Source organism: Leuciscus leuciscus, assembly GCF_965113295.1.
Source record: "Leuciscus leuciscus genome assembly, chromosome: 14".
Taxonomy (NCBI): domain Eukaryota; kingdom Metazoa; phylum Chordata; class Actinopteri; order Cypriniformes; family Leuciscidae; genus Leuciscus; species Leuciscus leuciscus.
This window is the reverse complement of record NC_138738.1, coordinates 17,989,994-18,017,294: the sequence shown is the minus strand read 5'-3', so window position 1 is coordinate 18,017,294 and position 27,301 is coordinate 17,989,994. Positions and strand designations below refer to the sequence as shown.

The 27,301-nt window shown below is 37.0% G+C and overlaps 1 protein-coding gene across 6 annotated transcripts in view; it reads right to left on the bottom strand.

Annotated features, from left to right (window-relative positions):
• Window positions 1-134: 134 nt before the first annotated feature.
• Window positions 135-27,301, bottom strand: part of evi5b (ecotropic viral integration site 5b) — a 69,405-nt gene continuing 42,238 nt past the window's right edge. For 4 of the 6 annotated variants that reach the window (XM_082137294.1, XM_082137296.1, XM_082137297.1 and 1 more), the window contains 16 exons: window positions 25,807-25,881; window positions 25,416-25,541; window positions 25,130-25,273; window positions 24,762-24,851; window positions 24,455-24,552; window positions 24,307-24,367; window positions 23,681-23,734; window positions 22,683-22,715; window positions 22,106-22,255; window positions 21,300-21,431; window positions 19,546-19,686; window positions 19,225-19,383; window positions 17,728-17,874; window positions 17,202-17,297; window positions 5,792-5,887; window positions 135-2,035 (listed from right to left, as the gene is read on the bottom strand). In XM_082137294.1, the coding sequence (XP_081993420.1) occupies window positions 1,763-2,035; window positions 5,792-5,887; window positions 17,202-17,297; window positions 17,728-17,874; window positions 19,225-19,383; window positions 19,546-19,686; window positions 21,300-21,431; window positions 22,106-22,255; window positions 22,683-22,715; window positions 23,681-23,734; window positions 24,307-24,367; window positions 24,455-24,552; window positions 24,762-24,851; window positions 25,130-25,273; window positions 25,416-25,541; window positions 25,807-25,881 (1,875 nt within the window). In that variant the 3' untranslated portion in view covers window positions 135-1,762. The remainder of the gene's footprint in view (window positions 2,036-5,791; window positions 5,888-17,201; window positions 17,298-17,727; window positions 17,875-19,224; window positions 19,384-19,545; window positions 19,687-21,299; window positions 21,432-22,105; window positions 22,256-22,682; window positions 22,716-23,680; window positions 23,735-24,306; window positions 24,368-24,454; window positions 24,553-24,761; window positions 24,852-25,129; window positions 25,274-25,415; window positions 25,542-25,806; window positions 25,882-27,301) is intronic. The other 2 variants (XM_082137295.1, XM_082137298.1) reach the window with 2 other exon arrangements.

The following is a 27,301-nucleotide window of genomic DNA, read 5'->3' as shown; positions in this document are numbered from 1 at the left end:
GTATTGTATTAAATGTTGTGAATAAAAAATAAAAATAAACAAAAATTGGATTACCTCACATTTGAGTTCGACTAATCAACTCTTTTTCATGCTGCTGCATGGAAAATAGCGAACAAAGCATGACAATCAAAGGCTACTATCAAATGGTCTTTTTATTGTGATATGAATCAACACGTCCATCATCTTCAAGACACTTATCTTGCATTGTCAACAGTCTGTAAAGCGTTTCATGCCCACAGGAACATTCCACAGGAATTCACTGTTAAACACTCAACTTTTGTAAGGTTTTAGTTTACATTACAACGGTTTTTCTTAATTGCTTTAAATCACTTTAGTGTTGTGTGCTTTGCAAGCTCGTTTAGCAAAGTCTTTATTTTGTACGTGGGCATGGTGGACAAATAGTGTACCAACTTTACATCCATCATGATAGGTTTTAAGGCTTGCTCTCTGAAATTACTTCATTCTTTTGCTTTGAAGATGACAACCAAAGTCCACTGGGACACAAAAACTCATTGGAGAACAACAATGTAGAGTGAAGCTCAATTAAATATATTGCCATAGACAGGGATAAGTAGTATTTTTCATTGTCGTGAAGTCATATGCATGTCATCTGTGCAAAAATCCAAACTGATTCAGAAGCTAGTCGGTACGAATATGCATGTAAAAAAGAAAAGGAGGGACAGTGTGTGTATACTTGTATTCTCATTGCCTGTGATAGCCGTGAGTGCTTGGCTTGAGTAAGGCCAGAGATAGGAGAACATTGTTCCGATAAACACCGCTCTCTGCCTCCAATTGCATCAGTTTGCAGGTATTCATGATTCATAACATGCTTCAGCATACCACATTTTGTAGAAAATATTGTAAATCAGCAAGAATTTCATAGAATCTTTCCAGGCACAAAAACAAATCAAAACTCCAACCTGTGAAAGAGAAATGACTACATCAAAGCTACATAAAAGTTATTGGACAGCAGTGTGCCAGGAAGAGTTGTTGCCTCCAAAGACCTCCCAAATTCAGTAATACGTCCTTTAACTGTACAATACATTACAATATAGACATGACATCCACTGAATACATATTTTCAAGTAATAATGGAGATGAAAAAAAAAAATTTCAAAACATGTACATATTTACATAAATGCTGGTTCCTTGACCCACATTTCACAATGTGTTCAAGACCCAATCTTATAATTCATGCCAGGGAAAAAAGGACTTGATAACTTTAGATATGACACCGTTGTATAAATATGGAACATATAAATGTCCTTATAAAGATGATAGTGTTCCATTCTTTAATATCCCTCAAAATGATGCATTGACTGGTTTCTCACGGTTTCTTAAAAAAGATGACTTAAAAAATAAAAGCTATGACAATGCAAAATCTTAATGCATAAAACACTACGCAATACAAAGTCGCTTCTCATAATGTGAAAAAAATTGTGGGATATTAGAAACACCCCCTTTTAAGGTTTGGGAATCCTGTGCCACAAAATTATGACTTTTATTACAAGGATCTCAAAGAGCCTAAAAAGGCACATTAGCCATCTTTATTGTGGCTAAAATTAAAAGTAGTGCCAGGACAAACATCTGACGCATTTTGGCAAAAACAAAACAAATGCAGATGTAAACCATGACCTTCAGATGAATGAGGGCTTTTCAAGTTCTCCAGTTCGAGTCCAATGCTCAATGCTGTAGGACGAGCTTACAGACCATGTTACCTTCCCAGACCTTTGATGGCAGTTTGTGTCACCAATCCATACGATCATACTGTAGTTGTCTTATGGCTGCCATTTGAGGGCACAGTAAGTCGTAGGGTATCTCCTTCCTCATCACCCTCACTTTCTGAGTCCTCCAGGTTTGGATGTAGTGTGATCCGGCCTCTAACCTGATGACTGGTCAGCTGGGGTGACAGCTTCACTCCATCTTCATCAGAGGACTGGTAGGATTCATTGTCACCTCCATAGTGATTGACTATATGGATCCCATCAAAACTGGGTTGGTCGGGTAATCCCTGCTGCCCTCTTAAGCATCGGATCTATGAGAAGAGGAAAGAGAACATCAGCTCAACTGAAACTTTAACATTTCATTTTACAACATGCAAATAAGCATCAGGAAACTATTTCTTCACAAAAGATAATAATAGGAAAGGTAACAGTTAACAAACACACACCAATGCACAATCTCTGGACAGCACCATCAATTTAAACAAGCACATATACTGGGATGATGGGGCCAAAATGAGTTTTCTACACAAACAATTTTAACTACAGTCAGTCAACAACAATCTCATGGCAAATCAGAACTATTTTACATTTTAGCAAATTGATGGCTAATTCGTATGAATTTGCACAATCTCCTTCATATGTTTTCATATGATCTGCTTACGGCCCAGTGATGGTTGTGTTGCCTATACCTTCATACTTTTTTTCCTAAAAATAGTACAAATTCATACGAATTCGCATCTCGTAAAATAGTTATGTTTTCCTGTGAGATCAGGTTGGATAGTTCGCCCAAAAATGAAAATTACGTCATTATTAACCTACCCTAATGATGTTCAAAGACATTTTGAAGAATGACTTTTATTGTATGGACCAAATAAAAAATAAAAAATTCAAAATATCATCTTTTGTGTTCCAAAGAAGAAAGAAATGCATAGCTTTTTGGAACAACATGAGGGTGAGCAAAATATTTTTGAGTGAACTATACCTTTAAGAAACAAGTAACAAGTCAGGAGGTCATCTGGACTTGAAGGCTAAACCATGTATCATATATTACAATACAACATTCAAAGTCCATTAATTTAAAATAAAAGTCCATGCTAAAAAAATATGGCCAACCATAAGCCAATAACAAAGTCCTGGTGTGAAATGTGGTTTTGAACTGAGAAACTTGCTCTGTGGTATAACACGCAGTTGATAGAAATGCATACACTCTTACCTGAAACATTCTGCCTCAGAAAGACAGACATGTGGAGAGAGACGCATTCATGGGTATTGCCGTGTGACCACAATCAGTAACATTCTGTTTTATGTCCCTTCCACAATGTACAGTCATTCCAACTAATATTACCCAAATTACAAAACAACCAAGAGTTTTTAAAATGAGAACACAGTGTTCATGTGGGGTTTGAATGCAGTGCACATAGAAGAGGGCTGATGTGTGAGTTGTGGAGGCTAAAGAAAGAGGAAAAAAAAGAGAACAAGCCGGAAGACAGCGCCAAAAAGGCAAGTGGGGCCACAAGTGTGACTCTGTGATGTTGAGAGATTAGCTTGAGTATGGTTTTGCTTGGTGCAAATGCGGCTGATTGGAAACCTCTCGCTGTTTAGCAACTACGTGATTTAAATAGCAACCAGATACCAGACATCCGTCCTTTTGTTTTAAGGTTATGAGTATGACTAAGCCGACTTTAGTGTGGCTGATCTTTTAAGCCCAACTTTACAACTTAATTCCACAAATATCTAGTAAACATATGCAGATAAATGATATATACTGTGTAAAGCTGAGAGGTTTTACTAAAGTTGCCGTTATGGACTGATTATTGTTGGCCCTTGACAAATTGCTTGTGATGTTCCTCATTTGTGACTCACTTTGGATGAAAGCATCGGCAAAATATTTGAATAAATGAATACATTTTAATGTAAAAACATTAACATAAAAATGTAAATTAATTAACTCTAATTGTACTTACAACATGCCATGAAGCAAAAAAAACAACAAAAAAACATTAATTTAACTGGACTATTATTAAATGGTTCACGAACATACAAATCAGTCTTGTTCGTAAGGGTTTGTGGCTACAGACAGGATTCATGCTGCTGCTTGATTGTGTACGAAGAGGAACCTGGCAGGTTTTAAGAGGTAAAGCTGTCTTGCTGCACTCTGCAGATAGGGATTGAGATGGATTTAGTAGAAAGTTGTTTGACCGCAAACCACCAGCCTTTTGTTGTCAGTATTAGGGAGGAGGAGAAAAATCACACTACATCCTGCCCTCTGTAAAATCAATTAAATGCTTTCCATTTTCTGTTCTGTCGCTCCACATTCAATTTAGCTCCCTTACCATGTAAAATAATGTCTAGCTAAGAAAAAAAAAGAAAGAAAAAAATTCTTAAACATCACACTAGGGATGTTTAAAACTGGTTGTTCCGTAAATACATCAAAGGAAGAAACATCATTGAAGTCATGCTCACTGCACATATTGTGTCAACACATTTCCCAACACAATGCTTACAACTGCTAGTGATATCAAATTCCAAATAAACATTACACAATCTATATCTACCTATACCGCCTACATAAGAAACATCACTGACTGGCAAAAGAAGCTATTAGACCAGATTCTTAATAACACTTTATAACACAGAGCCTAATAACACTTACTGTAAATTAACCCAATTAACTATCATATTTGCATTATCCATATTTCCCATAAGCCTGAGACACATGAAAGGCTCTATATAGCAGTGGTTCTCAAACTTTTAAGCTATTGACTCAAAGCAACATCTATGAGAACATCGACCACCGCCACCACAGAAGTCAGTCGCCAGACTGGCCACACAGTGATGTCATATCTGCGTAGATGAGAATAATTTAACAATTTTGTAAAACAGTCCTATCAGTTGTCTTTAAAAAAAATCTGATAATAGTTACTTTTTGAAATATGTTTATTTAATTCAGAAAATAAGGAAACTTTATTTTACAAGTGGTCTTGTGAGCCCTTGAATCATTCCACGACAAACCCATCTCTCTATATAGGACAGACAGGCAAGTGTTTTCCATGGATTATTTTTTAAGTTATCCTTAAAACAATTATAACTAATTGTTGATTAAACATACATTCTTCAAGACGCCAAGCCATCTACTTATAATACTTCATCAGTAGCTATTTAACACAGAGAAGTTGAATGGTTTAGAAGTGAGTCCCACAACCAGAAGTGGGCAACAACCAAAACAAAACATTAGCCACAAAAACGACACCACCTACATACAACCTAGAGTTGTCACAAGAAGTTTTTGTTGTTTTTTCTTGGTATATTTGAACTACTTTCTTAAAAGTGCCTAGAGATTAACTCCCTGGAGAGGACTTTGTGCACTCGTTTGTGCACAAACAACTATAACACACTAAAAAAAAAAAAAGAAGAAAAAAGGTGCACTTTAACACATGAACGAGAATAAAGCATAAATAAATAAAAATTGATTTAACTGCTACTTGTTTAGAATTCTTTCCGTGTGCCATCTCCAATGACTGCAGAGCCAAGGTAATGCTAAGTCGGTTTACTAGCATGCGTCACTGTAAAATCTGTGTGTACCTCACCGTTTATCTGTCTGATTGATGACCTGACAATTCGATTAGGTTGACCTTGAGTCACAGGTCCAGTCGATTTATTAAAATACGGGGTCGACAGAACAGATTTCAGGGTGGTTACACCACCTGTGAGCGGATAGGTGTAGCGCTACAGTGCGACGGGGCGTGTGCAGGGCAAACTGAAGTGCAGGAAGAGGCCATGCACAGGGCGTAGTTAACACTTAAAAAGCCCTGTGAAATAAACTAACAAATCTGTTCTAAGCGCTCATAAAGCTTGTGAAAAATAAGAAGCTAACCACAAAAAAAATGGTAAAGATCAAAAACATACATCAGGCAGGAAAAGCAGCATCTCATGGGTGTAAACCATCACACTCGCCTAGTTGACTTTGACTACTACGATAAACTTCGCTTAGAGGTACATGAAGTACATAGTCTTATACAATATTTTGAAACAATATGCAAAAATATTTATAAACGCATTGAAATTACCTCATGTTTGAGATCTGCTATCTGATCCTTGAGGTCTCTGATGTACTGGCTGGAGTCTGTGTTGTTGAGCTGACCTTGGACCTTTCCTTCCTCTTTCTAAATGGAAAAAAGAAAGAAAGAAAAGGAATGAGAGAATATGCAAACCACCTCGAACAACTAGCAATCATTTACAAAATTATTTCTTCTGTGAATAGAAAAAGAAACATTATTTCAGGAATATTGTACCCTATTGCTGTTTCCTGAAAAAGCACCATAAAAGTACCACCATCTTCAGCAGGTTGGTAAGCTGCAACTGAATCAAAGTAACTTGAGAACTGAATCAGTCTGATTTGTGAATGAGTCCATTAGACCAGTTTTGTGAACTGTATAACCTAATTCACTGAAAAGATCTGACTTGCACTGTTTCCTAACCAACGCCATGACGCGATAAAAGGTATATTTTTTATGTTAATCATTGTTTTTGTCCTAACCAGCCATGCCAATTCAGCTGGAACAACAACATACAAAGTATGACAATGATAATCTCAGGTACTGATTATGTGCTTTATTTAATGTTAAAATAACTTAATGTGAGTTTGAATCTTGAGTCAGATCTTGAAAATAAATTTAAGGAAACAAGAACTCAGTGTAAACAAACAAGCGTATTCTACGACAAAGCTTGTATCAGTCACTCAGTATCTATTTGTATTATTTACTATTCCATGATACATGGTTAGTGTTTACTATTCCATTTCGTTGCGAGTGCAGTGCTCTTGCAGAGAGCCGCCCACGTGCTCTCCTGATTGGCTGTGATTTTTGATTAAATTTGTCATGTCTCGTAGTCATGTAGCGTCTGGTGTGGACAGACAAATTTCTTGTCGCTAGAATCTTTTCACATCACATCTGGTTAGGACACGGTGTTACATGTATTGGCGGAACATCACTTTGCTCATTAATGCAAGTGTGGGTGTCTGCAGGTCAGAATAATGTCCATGCAGAAAGGTCTTTATAATAGGTTGCGAAAGCTGTTTCTGTTAGTTTCTGTTGTAGCCTTGTGTACCTTTCGGCATGCCCATTACTGCGACCCGTTCTCCATTAATGTTGTACAAAGCCACGACAGATATCAATATTCACATTTAATCAGACGCTTTTATCCAAAGCGACTAACATGAGGAGAGCAATAGAAGCAATCAAACCAACAACAGGGCAACAAAATGCAAGTGATGTGACAAGTCCCAGTTAGTCTAGCACAGTACACATAGCAAGTTTAGTTAGGCAGGTCATTTCACTAGCTTGGAACAGTCAAGGTAAAGGTCTGTGAAAGTGATTTTGTGCCTGTTTGGGATGGCACCACAAGGCGCCATTTCCTTACATATTCATTTTTTAAAATATTTTTTTGTCCTTAGGGGTAATACATGACCAGCGTTATACTGTTAATCAGGGGCGGTTTCTTCATTAGGGCGATTGGGTGATGCACCACCAAAGTGCGAATGGGACTTTTTCTATCACATTTGCATTCAACCACAGAGTTGCGCTAGCCGTCACTGTTGTTCTGCCTCTGGATATAGTCCAATCAGCATCAAGTCACGTTCTGTGGAGTACCACCTCTTTTTGGGCGATTTCACTCTGGCCGAGAATCGCCCAGAGTGTTCCCATAGACTTCCATACAAAGATTAGCTGCAGGCACTGCCATGCATTCTCTATGGGTTCCGTGAGGGCTCGCACTAACATGCTTTCGTCATCACACATAACCTTAAATTGTGCAGCGATTGGTGGAAACAAATATACCTCTATTACATTATCGCCACTGACCAATGGTGGTACAAAGGTGTTAACCAGCCAGAGGGAATTTTTCCTGAAAGTTCACTTTGGCAAGCTGTTTGAACTCCGAAAACAAACTCCACACAAACTTCGTTTTGGCCCGATTTTGTTCAAAATTACATTACATCACTTCGTTCTTCGATATCATATATGACCTAATATAAAAAGGGTGAAAAACCAAACAAGATTATTGTGGTGGCCATATTGGTTTACATGTATGTAAACTAATATGGCTATAAATTTGTTTACATGTATGTGAACAGATTGTGAGGCTGTTGTGTTTTTCATAGGGGTGTAACGGATTGTAGTTGATCCGTATGGACCAGGCCCCACGGATCATCACGCATGTGATTCACGGGTTAGTTGCAAAGTTTAACTATCATAAGTTTAACTATCATACTATTAGATCATACTAGAGAGATTTTAAACCATTCAAGTGTGCACTCGCACACTGTTATCTGCACACACACACAGAGAGAGGCGCTTTTCAGATATAGTGTGCAAACACCGAATCGAGTACTCTTTTTGCAGCTCCTTGAATTTGAATGGACAGACAGACACATACACAAAAGAATCTTAAAATACCTGTTTGCAAATATTCTTTTAAACAGACGTTATATGTCTTAAGTCAGTGGTTCTCAAACTGGAGTACGTGAGGTGACAGGGGGTACACAAACAAAATGCTGAGTTTTGCCATTCATTTAATTCTACCCCACCTTAAATTGAGCATGTTTTTCTAGCAGGTAAAATGCCGTAAAAACATGACATCCAATCAAAAGACCTCATCTTTCGTGGTCAAAACTGACTGCATCCACACAAGTAGCGTGCATATGACAAATTGCATGCAGAGTATGCAAATCACTTAGCAAATCACGCTTTACTTTGCTGCCGTTCTCGACAATGTACTTTTGTAAGTGGGGATTTCAGCACTTACTAGCATGAAGAACAAATATTGACTTGACTGTGCATAGAGATCGATTTAAGACTCAAACACTTTGATACAAAAACATACCCTGTGTGAGTTCTTGTTTTTATTGTTGATCATGTATTATACGAGCAAGAATGCAATGTTTCCCGAATATCCCCACAATTGCAAATGTGACACTGATTTTATACAACAGTTCATCAAACGAAAGGGTAATATTAAGTGATGTTCATTTTAAACAAAGTATTGTCAGTATTTTTTGTTCTATTCTGCAACGAAATAATAGTTCCAACGAAAGCCACAGCAGTATTGCAGCAAAAAATGGAAAAATCGGTTTAAGGGGGCAAATGTTGTACCTTAAAGTGTTAGTTCACCCAACAATTTAAATTCTGTCATTAATGCGCACCCTCATGTCATTCCAAACCTTCAAGACCTTCGTTCATCCTTAATGTTATGAAGCGATGAGAATACTTTTTGTGCGCAAAAAAAAATCCAATCTCTTCTCTTCCACGTCCATCTCCTAAGCTGATGACGTAGTGTAAACAGTGCAGCGCTTCTGGGTTCTACGTCAGAACGTTGGCTCATTATTGGCCAGCGTCACACGCATGACCAGCGTCGGCCAATAGTGAGTCTACGTTCTGACGTAGAACCCAGAAGCGCTGCACTGTTTACACTACATCAACAGTGTAGGAGAATGAAGAGAAGAGATTGGTGAATAATGTCATTATTTTGGGGGGTTTTGGCGCACAATTATTCTCGTCGCTTCATAATATTAAGGTTGAACTACTGTAGTTAAAAAATGACTATTTTAATGATGTTTTTACTACCTTTCTGGGCCTTGAAAGTTGCAATGACGTTGCTGTCAATGGAGGGACAGAAAGCTCCCGGATTTCATCAAAAAATATCTTCATTCGTGTTCCGAAGATGAACGAAGGTCTTACGGGCTTGGAACGACATGAGGGTGATTAATTAATGACATAATTTTCATTTTTGGGTGAAATAACCCTTTAATGAAAAAGGTGTGACTGAGGAATTTAACATCCTTCTGCGTACCCCCTCTTCCACTTAGACTGCAGAGTGCATGCCACTACAGAAAGTTTAAGAACCACTGCATTAAGTGAACGTAAACAGTGGAGAGAAATCAGCTGTGTATCATTAGGTCTAAAAGTGACAGCGCCCTATAAATACCTGTTGCTATCTTTATCATTCATTTTAAATCAAACAACACAACTTTAACAAAGATCTATATTTAATTTATACAGTGAACACTGTCTTTTCACCCCCACATATTTTTTTAATTATATATATTTTTTTGGCTGATTCAAAAAATGATCCGATCCATGACTCAAAAACCATAATATGATCTGAACTGTGAGTTATGTGATCCGTTGTACCACTAGTTTTTCACTGCTGCTGAGTACCTTGGGGGAGCTGCGGTATTGAACAGACATGTGTACACACTACATAACATGTTTACCCACCACATTCACACCTGTTAAAAAGGGAAATCAAAACATACACTACAAACATGCTGAAAAGAGCCGTTTTCCTCTGTATCGGTACAGTTATGGCAAGCCACACAGGACAAAGTGAAGAATGAAAAAGGAGAAGCAGAGAGGGGTGTATTATATAGGTACTGAGCTAAGATCAACACATGCACACACACCCTAGCAGGGATGGGTGTTTTCAATTCCTGTGGTCTGCGTTCGGCTGTGCATGCAGTTCTCTGATTGGCCAAAGATGGGGATGGAGAGGGATTTAAAGTGTTCTTCCAAGAATTTGTGTTTTTCTTGAGGTTTCTCCCCCTCCCCCCTCATAGTGTTGTGATAAGGGAAAGGCAGTTAGCTGACTTCCTTACACTCAGCTGCATGAAATCAGCAGGTGGCAGACTGCAGCTAGGGACATCAAACGTCTGAGTAATGGCTTCCTCACTTCAGTACCCCCCGCCCCCCCAAATACAAGTAAATGGGGTGGTCCATGAGAACCCGAAAACATGCTCTTCCCAATTAAATTATGCTTTAAGCTTGACGTAAACTAGTCACTGATCATGGCCTACAGAGGGCGCAACAGGATAAGAAATATTTGAAGTCCACTTCTATAAGCTACATTTAAAAAAGAAAAAAAAGTTAAAATAACAATTAAATGCATACTCCGAGAACGCTCCACAAGATATGTTTGATTATACCATCTGGATGCTCAAAATTAATCGGGTGAATGCACATTTTAAACAGCTTAATGTACACGTAAGTTAATCGACGTTCTGATCTAATGTGCTGCTGCATTGTAACGCGCACACATACAGACAGTAGCTCGCAGATCGCGTACACACAGAAACATCCAGTAGCGCAGACATGTATTATCAACACTGTTATGCGATTTATCAATAAAATAGCTTAGAAACGGAAAAGTTCCACCATATATTTCTTAGTAACTAAAATGCTACTATTCATATAAATGTAATCTTTACTGTGCTACTTTATCAGTATCTGATTAGAACGAGAAGAAATCTGTGAGAAATATAACGACCCAAAGACAAAAGAACCGATAAAAATAAGCTGTTATGAAGGTGCAATAGCCTTGTGAGCAGCGCTGTGTCATATGTCATTGCTGTTCATAAGGCAACCCGCGTTCGAATCTCAGCTCGATTTGTTCTTTAATGACCTCATCAGCGACTAGGTGACTTCAACTTGACTTTAATCAAGTCGTTCAACCCCTAATACAGAACTTTACCCTCTGAGCCTCTTCGGTCAAAAATGACGAATGTTTTGAAATGTTTTTGTTTTTTTTGCTTCATTAGAATGGGATGACACTTGGTGACTTTTGTCGCATTAGCTATGTGAACATACAAAAAAATTAAATAATGGACATGATTTGGATATGTTAAAGGGTCGGAAAAAAAGAAAAGAAAAAAAACTTGGCTCCTTCGCGGTCAAAAATGACCGACAAAGGAAATGAATGGGAAATACGAAAAAATACAAAAACTCTTGGTGGTACAAACTACAAATCAGCCACTGTGCAGAAAAAAAAGTGCACAGCAATGAAGGGGTGACACTCTAAAATATCAAGAATGCAAATTAGACACCCACGCACTCACACATGTGCACACACACACAGAAAGAGAAATGAACTGGTAAGACTGCAACAGAGCAAATTTTGAGAATATGTGAAATAAAATCAATACATGAAAAAAATACAAGAGAGACTCTCTCGCTCACACGCACACTAACAGACACAGAAATGAATGGGTAAGACTGCATTTATTGAAATAAAATCAATAAATCATAAATAAATAAATAAAATAAAATAAAAGAGACTCTCATTCTCTCTTACACACACACACACACACACACACCAGGCCAATCACATAATCAATCAATCCCTTATTTTGTTAGATTTTTAATTATTAAATACCGAGTAAAATACTGAGTAACAAAAAAGCTTTCCATGTGTTCCCATTTCTAACCAAATATTATTGTTTGAATGTAATCATAATGCAAAACCTGATACTTTTCTAACCAAAAAATATCTAAACCTTGACAAAAAGTAGTCTTTTAGAATGTCTAAATATATATCTAAATGCAAAATCTAATAAAATTAAGAAATTATGCCTAAAAAACAATGGGAATCAAAAAGCCTCTCTATATATTTATATAGGGAGCTATACAGGTGGTTAGAGGACATTTCACAAGTTTAAAAAATGTTAACGCCTCCAGATGGCACTTTTCTCACTTCAAAAAAAATCATTTTAAAGAACTCCACTCTATTATAATGTGAAAATGTTGCATTTATTAAAAAATATATAATAATAATAATAATTTAAAATAAAAACAAAACACTAAAACCTTGGGCAAGATTTGAGGTCTGAGCTCATGCCAGCATCTAGTGCAAGTGACTCGATCATCTCTTCCTCTCTTCAACTAGTTATATCACAAAAACATCAGAAGGTATGTTGAAAGAAATACTACTTGCTGAAATGTTTTATGTCTAATGTAATCGCTCAATCAGTGTTTCAACAGATTGAAACATCTTGTAAATGTCATGTAACGTTGCATTTACCTCAGGGGCAAGCCATTCAGCCAACTTTTTACATAGCTCGTTAGTCAATTAGAAAAAATCTAGAGAGGAGCATTTTGCTAAATTTATGCACTGTATAACATTCATTACATTTTCACTCAACCTCTTAAGAGCGTTTACACGACAACGTACTAAAAAAGGAAAAAAGTTTTCCTTTGCATTTTTGAAAAGATGACAACATTGTCAAAACAATCCCCACTCACACAGATCTGTGAAAACGACAAAAAATGCGGTATTATGCCAGGCATACAATACTTCATACACAAACTTCAATGAACGAGCGCCGGTGGATGCATGTGCGTCAAACGGACGGCGCGTAGTAGACTAGGAGCGCAATAATTCTACCTAAAATATACATTTTGCTAAAATATTTTTTGTTAGAAATTAAGTGTAGGTTTAAAATTCAACATGTAACACAACTAATCATATTTATAAGCAGTAACAGTAAAGGCACTCTTGTTGGAATAGCCCATTGAAGTAATATAAGTATTACTATGTTCAGAAGAGTGAATGTGTGTGTTCTTCACGCCTTTGTACAAGTTAACGTTTTAATTTCTGCTTTAAAATAGTAAGCAGTCAGTTGTTTTTAGGTTTAGAATGTATTTGATTTTTTTTGGGATTATATTATACAGCATAGTCTACATAGATAAATGCACTATATTTGTTTTCATAGGCTTTATAGTACACATTGTTCGGAGGACAGCATTGGGTAGGATGTGGAATATTATTGTTAAATAATTATTAAAAAAATTATGTATAATCTTCTTTTTTTCATCAGATTAATCGAAAAATAATCAACAGATTAACCTATAGGGAAAATGATCGTTAGTTGCAGCCCTAATTAATTTTAACCTGTAAATATTATAGTATTGTACCAACTGACAGGGTTCACTGTAAAGTTTACAGCTTTAGTTGAGAAAGAATTGTTCAAAGAAAAACTGACATGTACTGTACCTGTCGGATATACAGTATATGCTATTAAATAGGAATTAAATTAAGAGCTTGTGAATTGAAATCAAATCATAAAATCTGTCAATAGTCAGCCCTACTAAAAACTAGAATAAATATTTTAAATGCAAAGTAACTTTAGGCATAACAACATTATAATGAGATTTGCTAAAGCGTACATTTAACAGTTTTACTAAAGGATTAGTGTGTGTTTGAAGATTAACTTGGAGTGTTAGATGATGGCAAAGATCATTTAAATGTAAATGAATATATACCATGCTAACTGATATCATTTAATTTGAAATATGTGTAATATCAGCCGATAACCAATATAGGACCAAATATTGTGCATCACTAATTTGTGAAGTATGAGGTAGACTACAATGCAAGTATGAGTCCCAGTTTAATGCAAATTGTATTAAATTATTTAAAATGAAATTACGAAATGTTAAGCCTTCCATGACAATATATCTACATGTAAAAATTAAACAACTCTCATCAGAAGCTAAAATACATTCCGGAAGAGTTGAAAATATTTTCCTAAAAACAGCATATCCAAAGATTTGAGTTAGCACAACAACTTTTCTTTATAAATCAATAGATAAACAGCATAACCGTTTCACGCAAAAAGCAGAACAGAACTGAACCACAATGACTCGATCAAATAGTCATACTGATGAACTGATGTATTAAAGTTGAACTTGTTGGCCTGATTCTGGGGAAAATTCAACTTCGTTAAATTGAGCAATTCTTATCTGATGGAACTAACTCTATTGTGACATTACTCCTTTTTAAAATTTGATGCATGCTAAATGTAAAACTGAAAATATTCTAATTAAATGTTTTTTACCTGTAACTTTATAAGGAACTTCGCAGATCAGATATAGAAAAGAACCTTAAATGTTAAAACAAAACAAAAAAAATGTTCGGGACATACAGTATTTGTTGTTCTATATCAGGTTGGCATGGCAACAAACACTGTCATTTCAGTGTTTCGGGTGCTTGTGATTTGAAACACTTCTACTAAATGTCACTTTTTCTCTCTGCAGCAACTCATAACTACACTACTGAGATTTCTCTTATTACCCTTTCTTTGTTCACGTTTATGCATGCATCTTACAAACACATTCTGAGCTAAATCTCTCAGATACAGTTGATCATATGAATGCAGAGCAGTAAAGCATAAAGCAAAATGTGAGCTGTGATTATTGCTTAGTGCGTTTCTCTGCCTGATAGGAAGTGGTTTCTCATCTGGTAATGAAGATAGCTAAGCTGCTGTCCCCATGGGCCATGCAAGCAGCCGTTTCAACCCTGAGCTCTGCTAGGTGTTAAAACTAAAAAAAAAAATAACCCACTTCACTCCACTCTTAGTTAGGCAAGAGCTCATAACAATGCTGAAAAGAAGCAATGCTGATGCTCTGCATTTTCGTTGTGAAGGCTTCATTCAGTCTTACTTGCACATCAGTCACAATAACTATTAACAGACTCGGGACTGATGCGTTGTGTGGGTGTTCTGAAAGGTGTCTACATCTCCTGTATGCTGGGGAGCAGGGTTAGTGTGTTGGTGTCTGGTGTCAGACAGACCTGTAGGTTTGCTTTATAGTGGATCTTTCCAGTGAAAATAAAAACCACACTCACACCAGGTGACTCAGAGTCAGTCCAGAGGAATAAAGCTGTGGTGACATCATGGTGCTATATTTTCCAGCAATGGGCCATGTCAAGTTAAGAGTGGGCGAAAGGTGAACCGATAAACGATTGGTTTGATGCTATTTCGGTAACAATGACGAATAGATATGCAAATTCTAAATGCTTCATAATATACTAAAATGTTCAACTTATTTGAGTGCGTGTGCACAACTTGTGTCGATGACAAATAGCTTAAATTTGCATTAAACTGCATTAAAACACACAAAAAAAAACATTGAACTGCAAAATAATGCAGAATTTTCCCTTAGTACTTTATGGACTTAATCTTGCATGTGTAAAGATGTTGCTGACATGCTATGCTTGTTTTTTGTATTCCAATTCTTATTAGCTACGAAAAAGGTTTTAGTAAATCTAAGGTTTAAGTAAATTTAAGTCAGTTTTTAGTAAATAACACAGAACAGAACGAACAGTTATACATGTAAAATAAATGCATTAACAGCACTAATAAACTGTGTGAAACTTACAATAAACTGCATTCAATAACTGTGTTAGCCTGAATTAAAATAGATTTCAATCATGAAAATAAGCTTTCATTTGGTGTGTTCTTGACTGATAGAGAAACAAACAATGGGTAGTTTCTTTCTCTCATTCTCTCTCATCTTCACTGTCTTGTACCAACAGTCAAAAAGTGAATTAAAGTATGGTGAGCCAGATATGTTGCCCACAGCCCTCAGGGTAAAAGCCATGTAGGTAGCCAAAACCACAGAACCACAGCTAAGAGCTACACATGCCTAAAAGGAGCATGCTTGTCTAATCTGATATATTGCGAACTTGACGCAATTTCAGCACACATAAATCACTTGCATACATCTAGCAAAATACAAATCTCTCAAGGAAAGGAAACAGCTAAATGTTAGATTACGCAGACTGTCCAACATCATCACACTTCATACACAGGTAAAAAAAAGTGTTGAGAAAAGCTTGCAACCGAAATGAACAGACTCTCGTATAAAGGTGAGATTTAGTTTCGAACACAAAAAAGCCCGCTTTATATCTGTCTCAGGAAGTAAAGTCAAACACCCCACACTGATATAAAACAGCACTGATGACATACATAGCCAATCTTTAAAATAATTTGTCTTCCTGTATGGGGAACGCAACATTTTCAGACAGCAGCATTTTCTCTGAAGAGATCAAACGCTTGTCTCACTTCTGACTTTAATCCAGTAAATCTTACTAATATAATCTTTCCCTCAAATCAAAACACACCTGCGTTTCAATTACGGTTGACATACATGTATGCTCTTATTTACTGTAATGCCAAAGCTGCAGTAATTGCAGTAAGTTTCAACTGATTTACTTGAAAAGAGTGTCCGCATCTTACTGATGCTGAAAAAGGAAGCTTTTTTAACATGTTGCAAAGCTAGATAAGAAGAATTACAGATGTTATTTATAACATTTGAAGGCATCTAACGATACATTATTGCACTTTTTGTTTGGGTTTTGGTTCAATCAAAATTATTTACAAAAAATACATATCTTACCAAATCTACCAAGAAATGTTTTGAAAACGCACAATACAAAAATGGGGCCTTTCATACATAAAAGGCAGCAATGCACCATTCTTGACTAAAAACCATCCTCAGGATGGTTTTTCCAGTCAATTTCCAGTCAGACTGAACCATGATGAACTATGTTTACAAAGAATCCCTGTGCAAAAAAAAAAAAAAAAAAACCCTCAATTACACACTAGAGCTTAAATATTGTGGACAAATATACTCAAAATGATATGATAGCAGAAAAATATTATCACGTTTTTAAAAATAATATCTAACGGGTATTCTAGAAACTAAGAAACTAAAAAAAAAGCAATACTATGAAAGGGAACTATAAGCAGCTCTGCTATGGAGAGACTACTGTCATGTATTGGACAGACAGACTGTGCTGTGATGTGCTGGGCCGGGCTGTGTAAGACTTAATAGGACTGATGGAGTGTGATTCTTTGCTTATTTGTACCTGAATCTCAAGCTCAGAGATCTGCTGCTGAAGCTCAGCCATGGCAGCAATATTGTCAGCTTCTCTCAATCTCACTGCCATTACCTCTTCTTTATTCTGTTGGAGAGAGAAAGAGAAAAAACTGTGAAATGAAACAACCGTGAACATATATTCAGCTTTTATTGAATGGTTTATCTTTGTATGTCTAACTGAAAGCAGAAACACACTCTGCATCTACTCTGCTGATCTCTAAAAACTGAAGCGCTGACAGGAACTACTAAACCCTATTTAAAGCTAAGTCATGAATGAGGAAATGCAACCAAATCATACAAAGATGTGGTAATGAGGCATATTTTGCTTTTTTTGTATCATAAAAAGTATTTTTATTTTTGGCAGATTACTAATTGCATAAAAGGTGTAATGGTAACTAGAATAAAATAAATCCTTCAGTAAAATGATAATACTATTTGGATAAAGACTACATTTTTGCACTTTGCTGTGGAATTGACTGTGACTACTCAGTTAATGTCATGTAAATGATCATCACCTTGCATTCTATTTCAGCCCGTTTCCGTTTCATCTCCTGCAGCTCTGCATGCAACATCTTGTTCTGGTTGGTCAAGACCTGCAGTCGCTCCTGTAGATTTTGTGCCTCCAGTTCTGCTCGCCGCAGTTGATTACTATGTCTTTGATTCTGTAAGTGAGTAAAATAATTATGAATTCAAAACTCAAAGAATTTGCAGTTTTCCTTAAAAAAAAGACAAACAGTGCCAACTCTGATAACAGATACAGCCCATCATGTCAGAGTAAAAATGCATTCACTTTGTCTCCCTCTACTGGCCTAAAATCTGTGTATGCTCTCTAATCTCAGCTTCAGACATTGCACACTTCAGACATTACCCACTAGCTGAACTGATGCATATGGCACACAAAACTGGAAACACTTTCTAAGGCAAAAGTGTGAATCTGATTGGCCGACTTCTACAGGTTTTCTGGGAGCCAAGTGTGCGGTGATCTTTAACTGTCCACCAGGAAACAAAGCTGTGTTTAAAGTTCTGATACTGCAGCAATTAACACTTCAGAAAGCAAAAGCTGGAAACTTCTAGACAGAGCGTTTTGTTTGTGACACTTAGTTGAATTTAAACAGATGTGTTCGCATGTGGAAAGTAATACAGGAAAAGTATTCCTTTCCAAGCTTGGCTAACCCTTTGGATTCCCAATTGTTCTAATGTTATTAGTGTTCTCATCTATAAATGGAAGATCAGGTAAAGTACAGTACTGGTAAGGAAATATATGTGGCATATACAGGTAAACAATGAGTGCATCAATAGTCTGTTATAGCACAAAGGTCTGTAATTGTCACCACATGAGCCCACTCCTAAACATGATTTTGAACAAAACAAAACTGTGATTGGTCACTTTACATGTCAGTCAGATGGACGGCCTCTTCCTGAGACAATTGCAGTGGCTATAGAGCCCAGAACACATGTCGTTAGGCAAAGGTCTGGCTGTGCAAGACTATGGCCCGGTTTCACAGACAGGGCTTAGATTAAGCCAGGATTAGGCTTAAGCCTTAGTTCAATTAAGACATTTAAGTAGCTTTTATAAACGTCCCTAAGAAAAAACAATGGCACCGACATATGTTAAGATTGTCAGTGCAAGTTGCTTTTGAGTTAAAACATGCAGTTTAGTCTGGGACTAGGCTTAAGCCTTGCCTGTGAAACCGGAGGTATATTTTCTCTTTAAAATCAGTGGCCAGCAGTAAAGGGCTCAAAACAATAATTTCAGTAGTTTTAATAGAATAAAGTGTCATTTTGTTGCACTGCAGTAAGTTATTTTGGCAATATCTGATTACCCATCCTAAACATAACAAAAGATGTAGATGTAGCCAGGAAAAAAGTCTGGCTAAGCAAGTCTGTGTTTTAAGTCCTGAACAAATTATGATTCTTTGAAATAGAAATTGGCCTTCTCATGAATGCCCGACACACTGCAAAGGTGACACACTGCAAAGGTGTGAGTGTGTGAGGGAAATGTGTGTCAAGACCTGGGTGTCCAGTTCCAGCATCCTCTGTCTGGTCTCTTTGAGCTCAGCCTGTGCCTCTGCCTCTCTGAGCCTCACGCTCATCAGCTCATCCTGAAGCTCGCTCATTGCATTTTTCCGCGGACTGTCTTTCCAGCGGCCCGCTGTGCGCGCCAGATGCCTCTGCACACAACGCCAAAAATATCTTACTAAAACATTTGTGTGTTAATTGGAAGCATGAAAAGGAGAGCATATGGTATAACAGCAACACAGTAAGCTTGTGGGAATAACACACATTGTAATATTGAGAATGAAACAGCTATCTATGTGAGTGTGTGTATTCACCTGCCAGTGCTCCTCCAGGTCTCTAACCTGCTGTCTAAGCTCTTTAAGCCCTGTAAGAGCCTCCGCCTCCCTCAGCTTTACACCAATTAACTCCTCCTGAAGACGTACCACATTATTCTCATCTGGCAAGGATGTATTTCTCTGTAACAGAAACAAATATACACAAAGGTCAGCTTATACACCAGAAAGCCATTTTCTGCATTCAGGTTGCTGTAGTCGGCGCCAAACCTGGAATTAATTCAATGTGTAGAAAAACAAGCATAAACAAATAACTGCTGAAATAGTTTAGGTGTTGGGACACAGTATAGTTTTCAGAAAAACAGCAGCCTGGCTAATGCAAAACAAATCTAGATTGCACCAAACTTGGTCACTTTCAATAAAATCATTGAAGCAGTCTATGCAAGAAACATCTGATGCAACATTAAAGTTTAGAAGATTTTTTTAAATAAAAAAAGTGTTACAATTTAAAACAACTTTTCCATTTTTATATAACTGATTTTATATAAAATTGATTCAAATAGCAATATATATTGGTGTTTTAATATTGTATTTGTTGCTCAAGAAACATGTTAATATTATAAATACCGAAAACAGTTGTGCTGTGTTTTTGTGGTAACCGTTTTATTTCAGGATTCTTTGATGAATAGAAAGTTCAGCAGTATTTATTTGCAACAGAATTTCTGTAAAAAAAAAGTAAGTATCTAATGTTATTTATTATCAATTTAAATAATCTTTACTGAATAAAAAAAAAAAAAAGTACCACTCCCCAACTTTTGACAGTTGTTATGCTTCTTTTACAACATTTGTGTTGAATTGCAAAGCAACTCCAACCACACAGTCCATCTAAAATATATATTTATTTTTTATAACAATATCATATGTGTGAATTGATTGCTAGAATTAAATATTCTAATTAGAAAAATAGAATTAAATAGACATGCACCAATACCATATTTCCCTGCTGATACCGATAGTTTGAATTTCTGAAGGAATAAAAAAATCTCTGCCAACTAATGCTGTAAACTACACAGGGAACCCTCTCATTCGGTACATTACTATAATTTTAGAGGTTAAGATTAACACAAGATCCCAAACTACTATTTTCAACTGATATTTATTTTCAGATAAAATAATTACACAAAAAAAACCACCTACAAAAAAACACTTTGCTGCACCAAACATTATTACAACAGACCTAGCAACCCTGGTTTGAACTATGGATTATTCATAGGGTAAAATGGAGCCTGCTTTAACGTAAATCATTTTTTTTACTGTTAATGCATTATTGTTTTTTTCCTCACACTGTATGATTTGCAGTCTGACATGTTTTTCTGCCACTTTTTGATTGACAGGATATAATTGGCCCTGATCATCGGCTGTTTTTAAACAATTAGCCAATGGCTAATAGTACAAATAATTGCTTTTTTCAGCCTATATTATTGGCCGATACATCAGTGCATCCCTAATTTTAATATATTTAAATAACTTATGATTATTGAAAGCAGTGTGTGATGGCATCAAAACATAAGAATTCAATATGCATAAATAAATACTATGGGGTGGCATATTACTTCGTGAGCAGGTCATGTAGCAAAGTAGCCAGTCACATTGTTTGGTTCCTTGAAATGCCGGTTCTGAGAGTTTTGAAGGCCTCTTGACCAAACATGAACAAGTACCAGCACCACTATGGTGGAAAAACAAAACTGCCTACAGGTGAATATATGTGATTGAGAATGGAAATAAAGTTCTACCACCTTCTCCATGTCGAGGATCTTGTCCTGCATCTCCTTCAGTGCGCACTGAGACTCAGCATCCTTAAGTCGGGCCTGAACCAGTTCTCTCTCCAACTGCAGGATGAACTCCTCAGAGTAGCGTGGGTTCCCCTTCTAAATAAAAAAAAGTTTGATTAAAAATTCTGTCAATCAAATCCCAACCTGTCAGTAATTAATGTCAGTGTAATAATCGAATACTCATTGACATAACATCTGAACAGCTCTTGTGGTTTGATTTTACCAACTACAGGTTCTCTCCACTTATGCTCATGGTTTTACCACCTGGCACATTAAAACATAATGAGATTGCAACACAACATTATGTAAAACAGCACTTTCCCCACAGCACATGACACATTATCCACTTTTTCTCTGTGTTGAGCATGTGCACATTAATAATTGATGAGCCATATCCCATCCTCCTGTTGAGAATGTAGATTTTATCAAACAGGCAGCGGCTTCAAGACTCTCTGCTAAAGTTACACTCATACTTGACAAACTCCTACACATACATAAACCCCATTTGGCAAGTTGTGCATGCAAATGACCCCAGCTCTGCTGTTCTGATCTGCAGTCATGCATGTAAAGAGCATCATTACAAGAGCTGCCGTTTGCAGCTCTGTGGTCGCTGAGATTTTGTTGCTAGGCAACCGCGAAAGATTCAAGTACAGCTGCCACTGCAAACTGTTGCATGAGGGAGCAAAACATTTCTCAGTGTAATACGGTTTCTGTATTCGAAGAGCAGGCCTCTCATCCAGGAGGAGGCGCTGTCTCTGAACTGTCCTTACCGCAAACGGCTGCTGTTGCTGGAGCTGTCTGATGGCGTTTTGCGCTTGCTCCAGCTGTGCACTGGTCTCCTCATTGTGTTGTTTGACTGTGGCCAGCTCCCGCTTGACCAGGTAGTTCTCCTCCGCCTCTTGGGCTCGTGTCACCTGACCCTGACGTGACCAATTATGGATGAGGGGTGAGCGGAGAATCGGAATGGGTGGAAACGGATGTATTGATGGAGAAAAATAATGCTGGATCTCAAGCGCTGTCATGCTGTTAGCAGTTTTAGGTTTTCAATTTAGCACTTAAAATTGTTTCGACTATCAAAGGGGGGATTATTGTAGTTGTAACCAATATTGTAGCTGTAACCATTATTGTAACCAATAATCAGGATTGCAACCCAAAGATAATAAGCACAGCGATACCTCTTCCATTAAGTCAGAAATGGCAGAGTTTGCCTTATTTCACTGTTGATTGTGAGTAGGTGTGAGACATTTAAGCAAATCAAGGAAATGAAGCAAAGCTAAAGATAGAACTGGTGGGTTCTTAAAGGGGAAATACAGAGCTAAAGGGTGGAGAGGAGAGTGAAAATTGTACCTGAATCAATCTATCTGCCAAAGAAGCACTTTCCTAAAAACGGAGAAAATCCATAAAGGAAACAGCAAAGAGAGGAGAGAGACCAAAGGAAATTACAACACAGAACAAAACAATAAGACTGATTTGACAGAAAACAGTGTTCTTTTTCGTACCCCTAAATAAAAACATTGTAAAGACACTGTTCTAAATGAACATTTGCTATATCAGAATAAACATGCAGCTTTGAAACCATCATAGTGAGGTGGGGTAGAAAAGGAACATGGTTTGTGCATGGTGTTCGTGCTGTGGCTATGGAATAAAGCAAGACTGTGCACCACAACAGGGTGAAAAGTGTAGGAGGAGGTCAAGCAGAGGACAGTCAGAAAGGTGAGAATAAATAAAACGGAATTAGTGTAGGTCTACTATATTTGTGTGACGAACGCAGCCCTGGGTTACGAATGGTGAATTTCTGAAGGCGTTAGTACTTTATTTTAGTACAATGGTTCCATGCTGAGAGGTGATGAAAACCAAGTGGACGTGTTTTTTGTTATTTATTTTTTTTTGTTATTTTAAATGGCCTGCACTGTGGGCTTTCTTTTCATGCATGACACAAACATGCCTTTACAAGCAGAGAATATTCTGACACGCACCACTGCAGGTTTGGGTTTTCACCCATGCTCAAAGTGTCAGACAACCACTTTGGCCAGAAATAAGTACATGTAGTGTACAAACATTTCATACCCATGTGCGCACGCAAAATATTTTTCTTTCTGTTAGCACTGTACTTACCAGCCTCAAAAAACACAACAGGTTATCCAATGACATGCACACAAGCGGTTAGTTATGATGCACTCAATAGGGTGTGTGCACGAGCATTTGTTATTGTTGACACCAGAGAGTTGTGATAACTGACAGCAAAGGAGATTACCCATTTCAAGATAAGCAAATCTTGGATGACAATGGTGTATGGATGTGTTTGATTGATTAATGATTTGCTTTGCCTCTTATTTATCACTCACTTTCTCCAGAGTGTCTATTCGCTGCTTCAGGAGTCTGTTCTCTGTGCGTAGTCTCTGTAATAGAGTGTCAACATCAACAGCGTTAGACTGCAATACACCAATACAATATTGCAATGTACTAGACAATGCTATGAGCTATTTGGAAATGCTATTGTTTAGTGTGGGTTTCAATTAAACATATTTAACAGTATTTAAATTATTTTCTACTTTAAAATTGGTAAAGAAAATAAGAGGTAAGTATAGACAATGGACTCTTTTCAGATATCCGTGGTTCTCAAAAGCGGAAGCAGTCATAGTTGGATAAATGTCAGTGGTGAAAAAAAAAAAATTTCCATATATAATTTCCACGACTTTCCAAAAGAGGGAAAAATATAGAGAGATTGATTACAGTCAAATTGTCAATATTACTATTGCTCCCTCGGCTGCTGGTTTTTTTTTGTAATTTAATGCCAAGGTATTTTAAAACAATGTATAATGTGATAACTTTTTTTTATAATAAAAGCTTTGCTAGACTTACAATGTCAATAACTGTAAAAAAAAACAAAAAACAAAAAAAACATCATCAAATGTTTGGAAAGGCATCATTTTAGCAAAATGCAAGCTGGGCGGTGGGATGACTGTCTCACCTTGATCTCCACCTGTTCTTCCATCTCCTTGGTTTTGATTGTAGTGTACTCCTTTTCCAATCTGTGAAGGCATAAAGAAACAGTTCAGAATTTTTGTGTCCAAAATCATACTAAAAAAAGAAATTCACTTAACATATTGTAAACTCACTTTTTCATTTTCTTGGCATTGTACTTGACTTGATAAGCAGCCTGGATAACTTTGTCTGGTCCACTATCCAGCTGTTGAGGGATAACCTTCTGAAAGTGCTGCAATAGAGAGTGAAAATAACAAAACTGCGTATTATTATTGAATTATGCATATTTGTTGTGTACTGCTTAGCGGAAACTGATAACAGTCAAGACTCTAATCATGGTGTGGTAGCTTCTACAGAAAGTATTGGCTAACATAACCACTATAATTAAGACAAATACAAGTTTTTTTATCCTTGAAAGGAAAATGATGATAAATACCCCACCTGCAACATTCCCTCCATGTCCAACTGCATGAGCTCAGCCTGATTCATCTGCAGGATGGCCATCCCCACACGAAACACTACCTCTAAACCCTGTAAGGACACCTACTGGTGAAAACTCATGATCCAAAAATATTTGCAGTAGCATTGTAAAGCCAACAGAGGGAGATAGTAGACCACTAAAATACACCAGTGTTCTGTGTTCTCAATTAGCTTAGCATCTAAAGTGTGTGTGTGTGTGTGTGTGTGTGTGTGTGTGTGTGTGTGTGTGTGTGTGTGTGTGTGTGTGTGTGTGTGTGTGTGTGTGTGTGTGTGTGTGTGTGTGTGTGAGAGAGAGAGAGAGAGAGAGAGAGAGAAAGAGAGAGTCTTACCTCACACATGAATATATCAAAGATCCTGGTAGCTACAGGAAGAGAGAACGAGGTAAGGAAAATAGTGAGAAACCAAGATGAAGCATACATGGAGGTATGGAAACTCTGGGCCTGGAAGTGCACATGAAGCTCTGGGAGCTGCTCCTGCAGGGAGAAACCAAAATAGACTGTAAAATCACAGAGAGAAAGCAATAATGCAATTCATAAAACGCATTCATTTAATTTATTGGGGAGTTAGAGCGTTAAGCTAAGCTTAAAAGTCCGATTTTGGCAGACAGTCACTGACCTGAATCATATATTCAAACTGGTACATGCAGAGGCCCAGTTCAGCCATACTGGGTTTAAAGAGCTCTCTCAGCCTGTAATCTTGCATCAGCTTCACAAACACACAAAAAGCCTCTTCTTCTGGCATCTGTGAGAAGACAATTATACATCATATAATTACAGACTAGAAACAAACTAGTACCAACAGATATACATTTATTTGAAGAAATAATAAAAACCATTATTATTATTATTATTATTATGTAATAGCTATTATTATTATCATCATCATTATAACGCTAAACCATATATTATATATATATATATATCACATTAAAAATGTTTTACATTGCTCATTCAGCATTATCTTAAATATTATACTTTATGTGTAGAATTTTTGACTGTTTTAATACCTGCATTAGAAGAAGGCCGACAATGAAAGCGCTTCCCTGACAGTAACCCACCTCTCGATCAACCAGGGAATAAGCCTGTAAACACAAAATTGAGATTTGGTGAGAGCTGGACAAGAGCTGCAGAATCAGCTCTGTTCTTCCCCCAGACAAGCCTGTGAGTTACCCATGCACTCTTTAAAAACAACCTCAAGTGATCTTTAGGTGTTTTGTTGGGGTGAGTTGGCTTTAAAAGACATTAAACTTAAACTGATGTCAGGTGGTGTAGTGTCTAAAGATCTGGAGGTTCATATTCCAAATGACCTATTCCTATAAACAGGGGTGTATATTAGGGTGGCCCTTATTTTTTGGACTTTTGAAATCTTCTGCTCTCACCCTCCCAATCAACTGTCCTTCATGAGATATGGAAACAAACCAAATTTCACTGAGATTGGACTACGTTTAGGATGTGTTCAACAAAATTGAAATTCCGACTTAACGTCGCATAGAAACAGTTCTATTTAGAACAGTATCTTCCTGAAGAACCCTTTATAGACTAGGCAGAATTTCTGAAAATGTGCTTATTTAAAGTGCTGGAGGCATTTTGTGATTATTTATATTGTACAACATTTCTAGGGGTATTAAGGGGTGCTGAATCCAAATCTGCTGTATATGAAGCTCAAAAATGTCCCAAAATGCCTCAAAATTGAGAAATTCAAAATGGCCGCCACCACCAGGCTTAAATCTATTTTTCAGTATATCTTTTTGACTAAACAAGGTTCAAACATGAAATAAATGTGCTTTTGTAAGTTTTCCTACATGGGCAATTCAATGCCATATTCAGATTTGAGATGTAATGTGAAGAAACTGCTTAGATATTGCAAAAATAGTTGTTTTTAACTATGAACTATTATTAACTAATTAATAATTAAGTTATTATTATTAATATTATCAGGCTACTTTTACTTAGTTTGTATTTTGTTTTGAGGTCAAATGTGTCAAATGTGCTGTAATGCACTCCCCCACCTTTGCCCTCCCCAATATCACCCCACCCCTCCCCGAGCTTAGCCTAAGCTTTCTCACACTTCTCAGAACGGCTGATCGGAAACATAAGACAGCTAACAGGTAAAGTCATGTCCAGTGTATATTTTCATAATGTGACATGTTTTCATAAACATCCCAAGGGGATCAATAACGTTTCTATCTATATATCTATCTATCTATGTAGTTTAAATAATTGCAGTATATATTTTAGCATTTTTGATCACTAAAAGAAGCCTATCAGTGCGATTAGCTAGATGACATCAAAGTCAGTAAACTTAACACACTTGCTTTTACACTGACTGATTGGAGGAAAAACGTTACATTTATTTCATTTATAGGTGCTCTAAGTGATGTTTGGGTGACGTCACTTCTTGTTGACGCTTAAAGTATTGTCAAACAAAACGGAGGCTAGCTAGACCCTCCCTCCTCCTCATCCGCACACTAACTCCCCAAACCCCACCCCAAATTCTTCTTG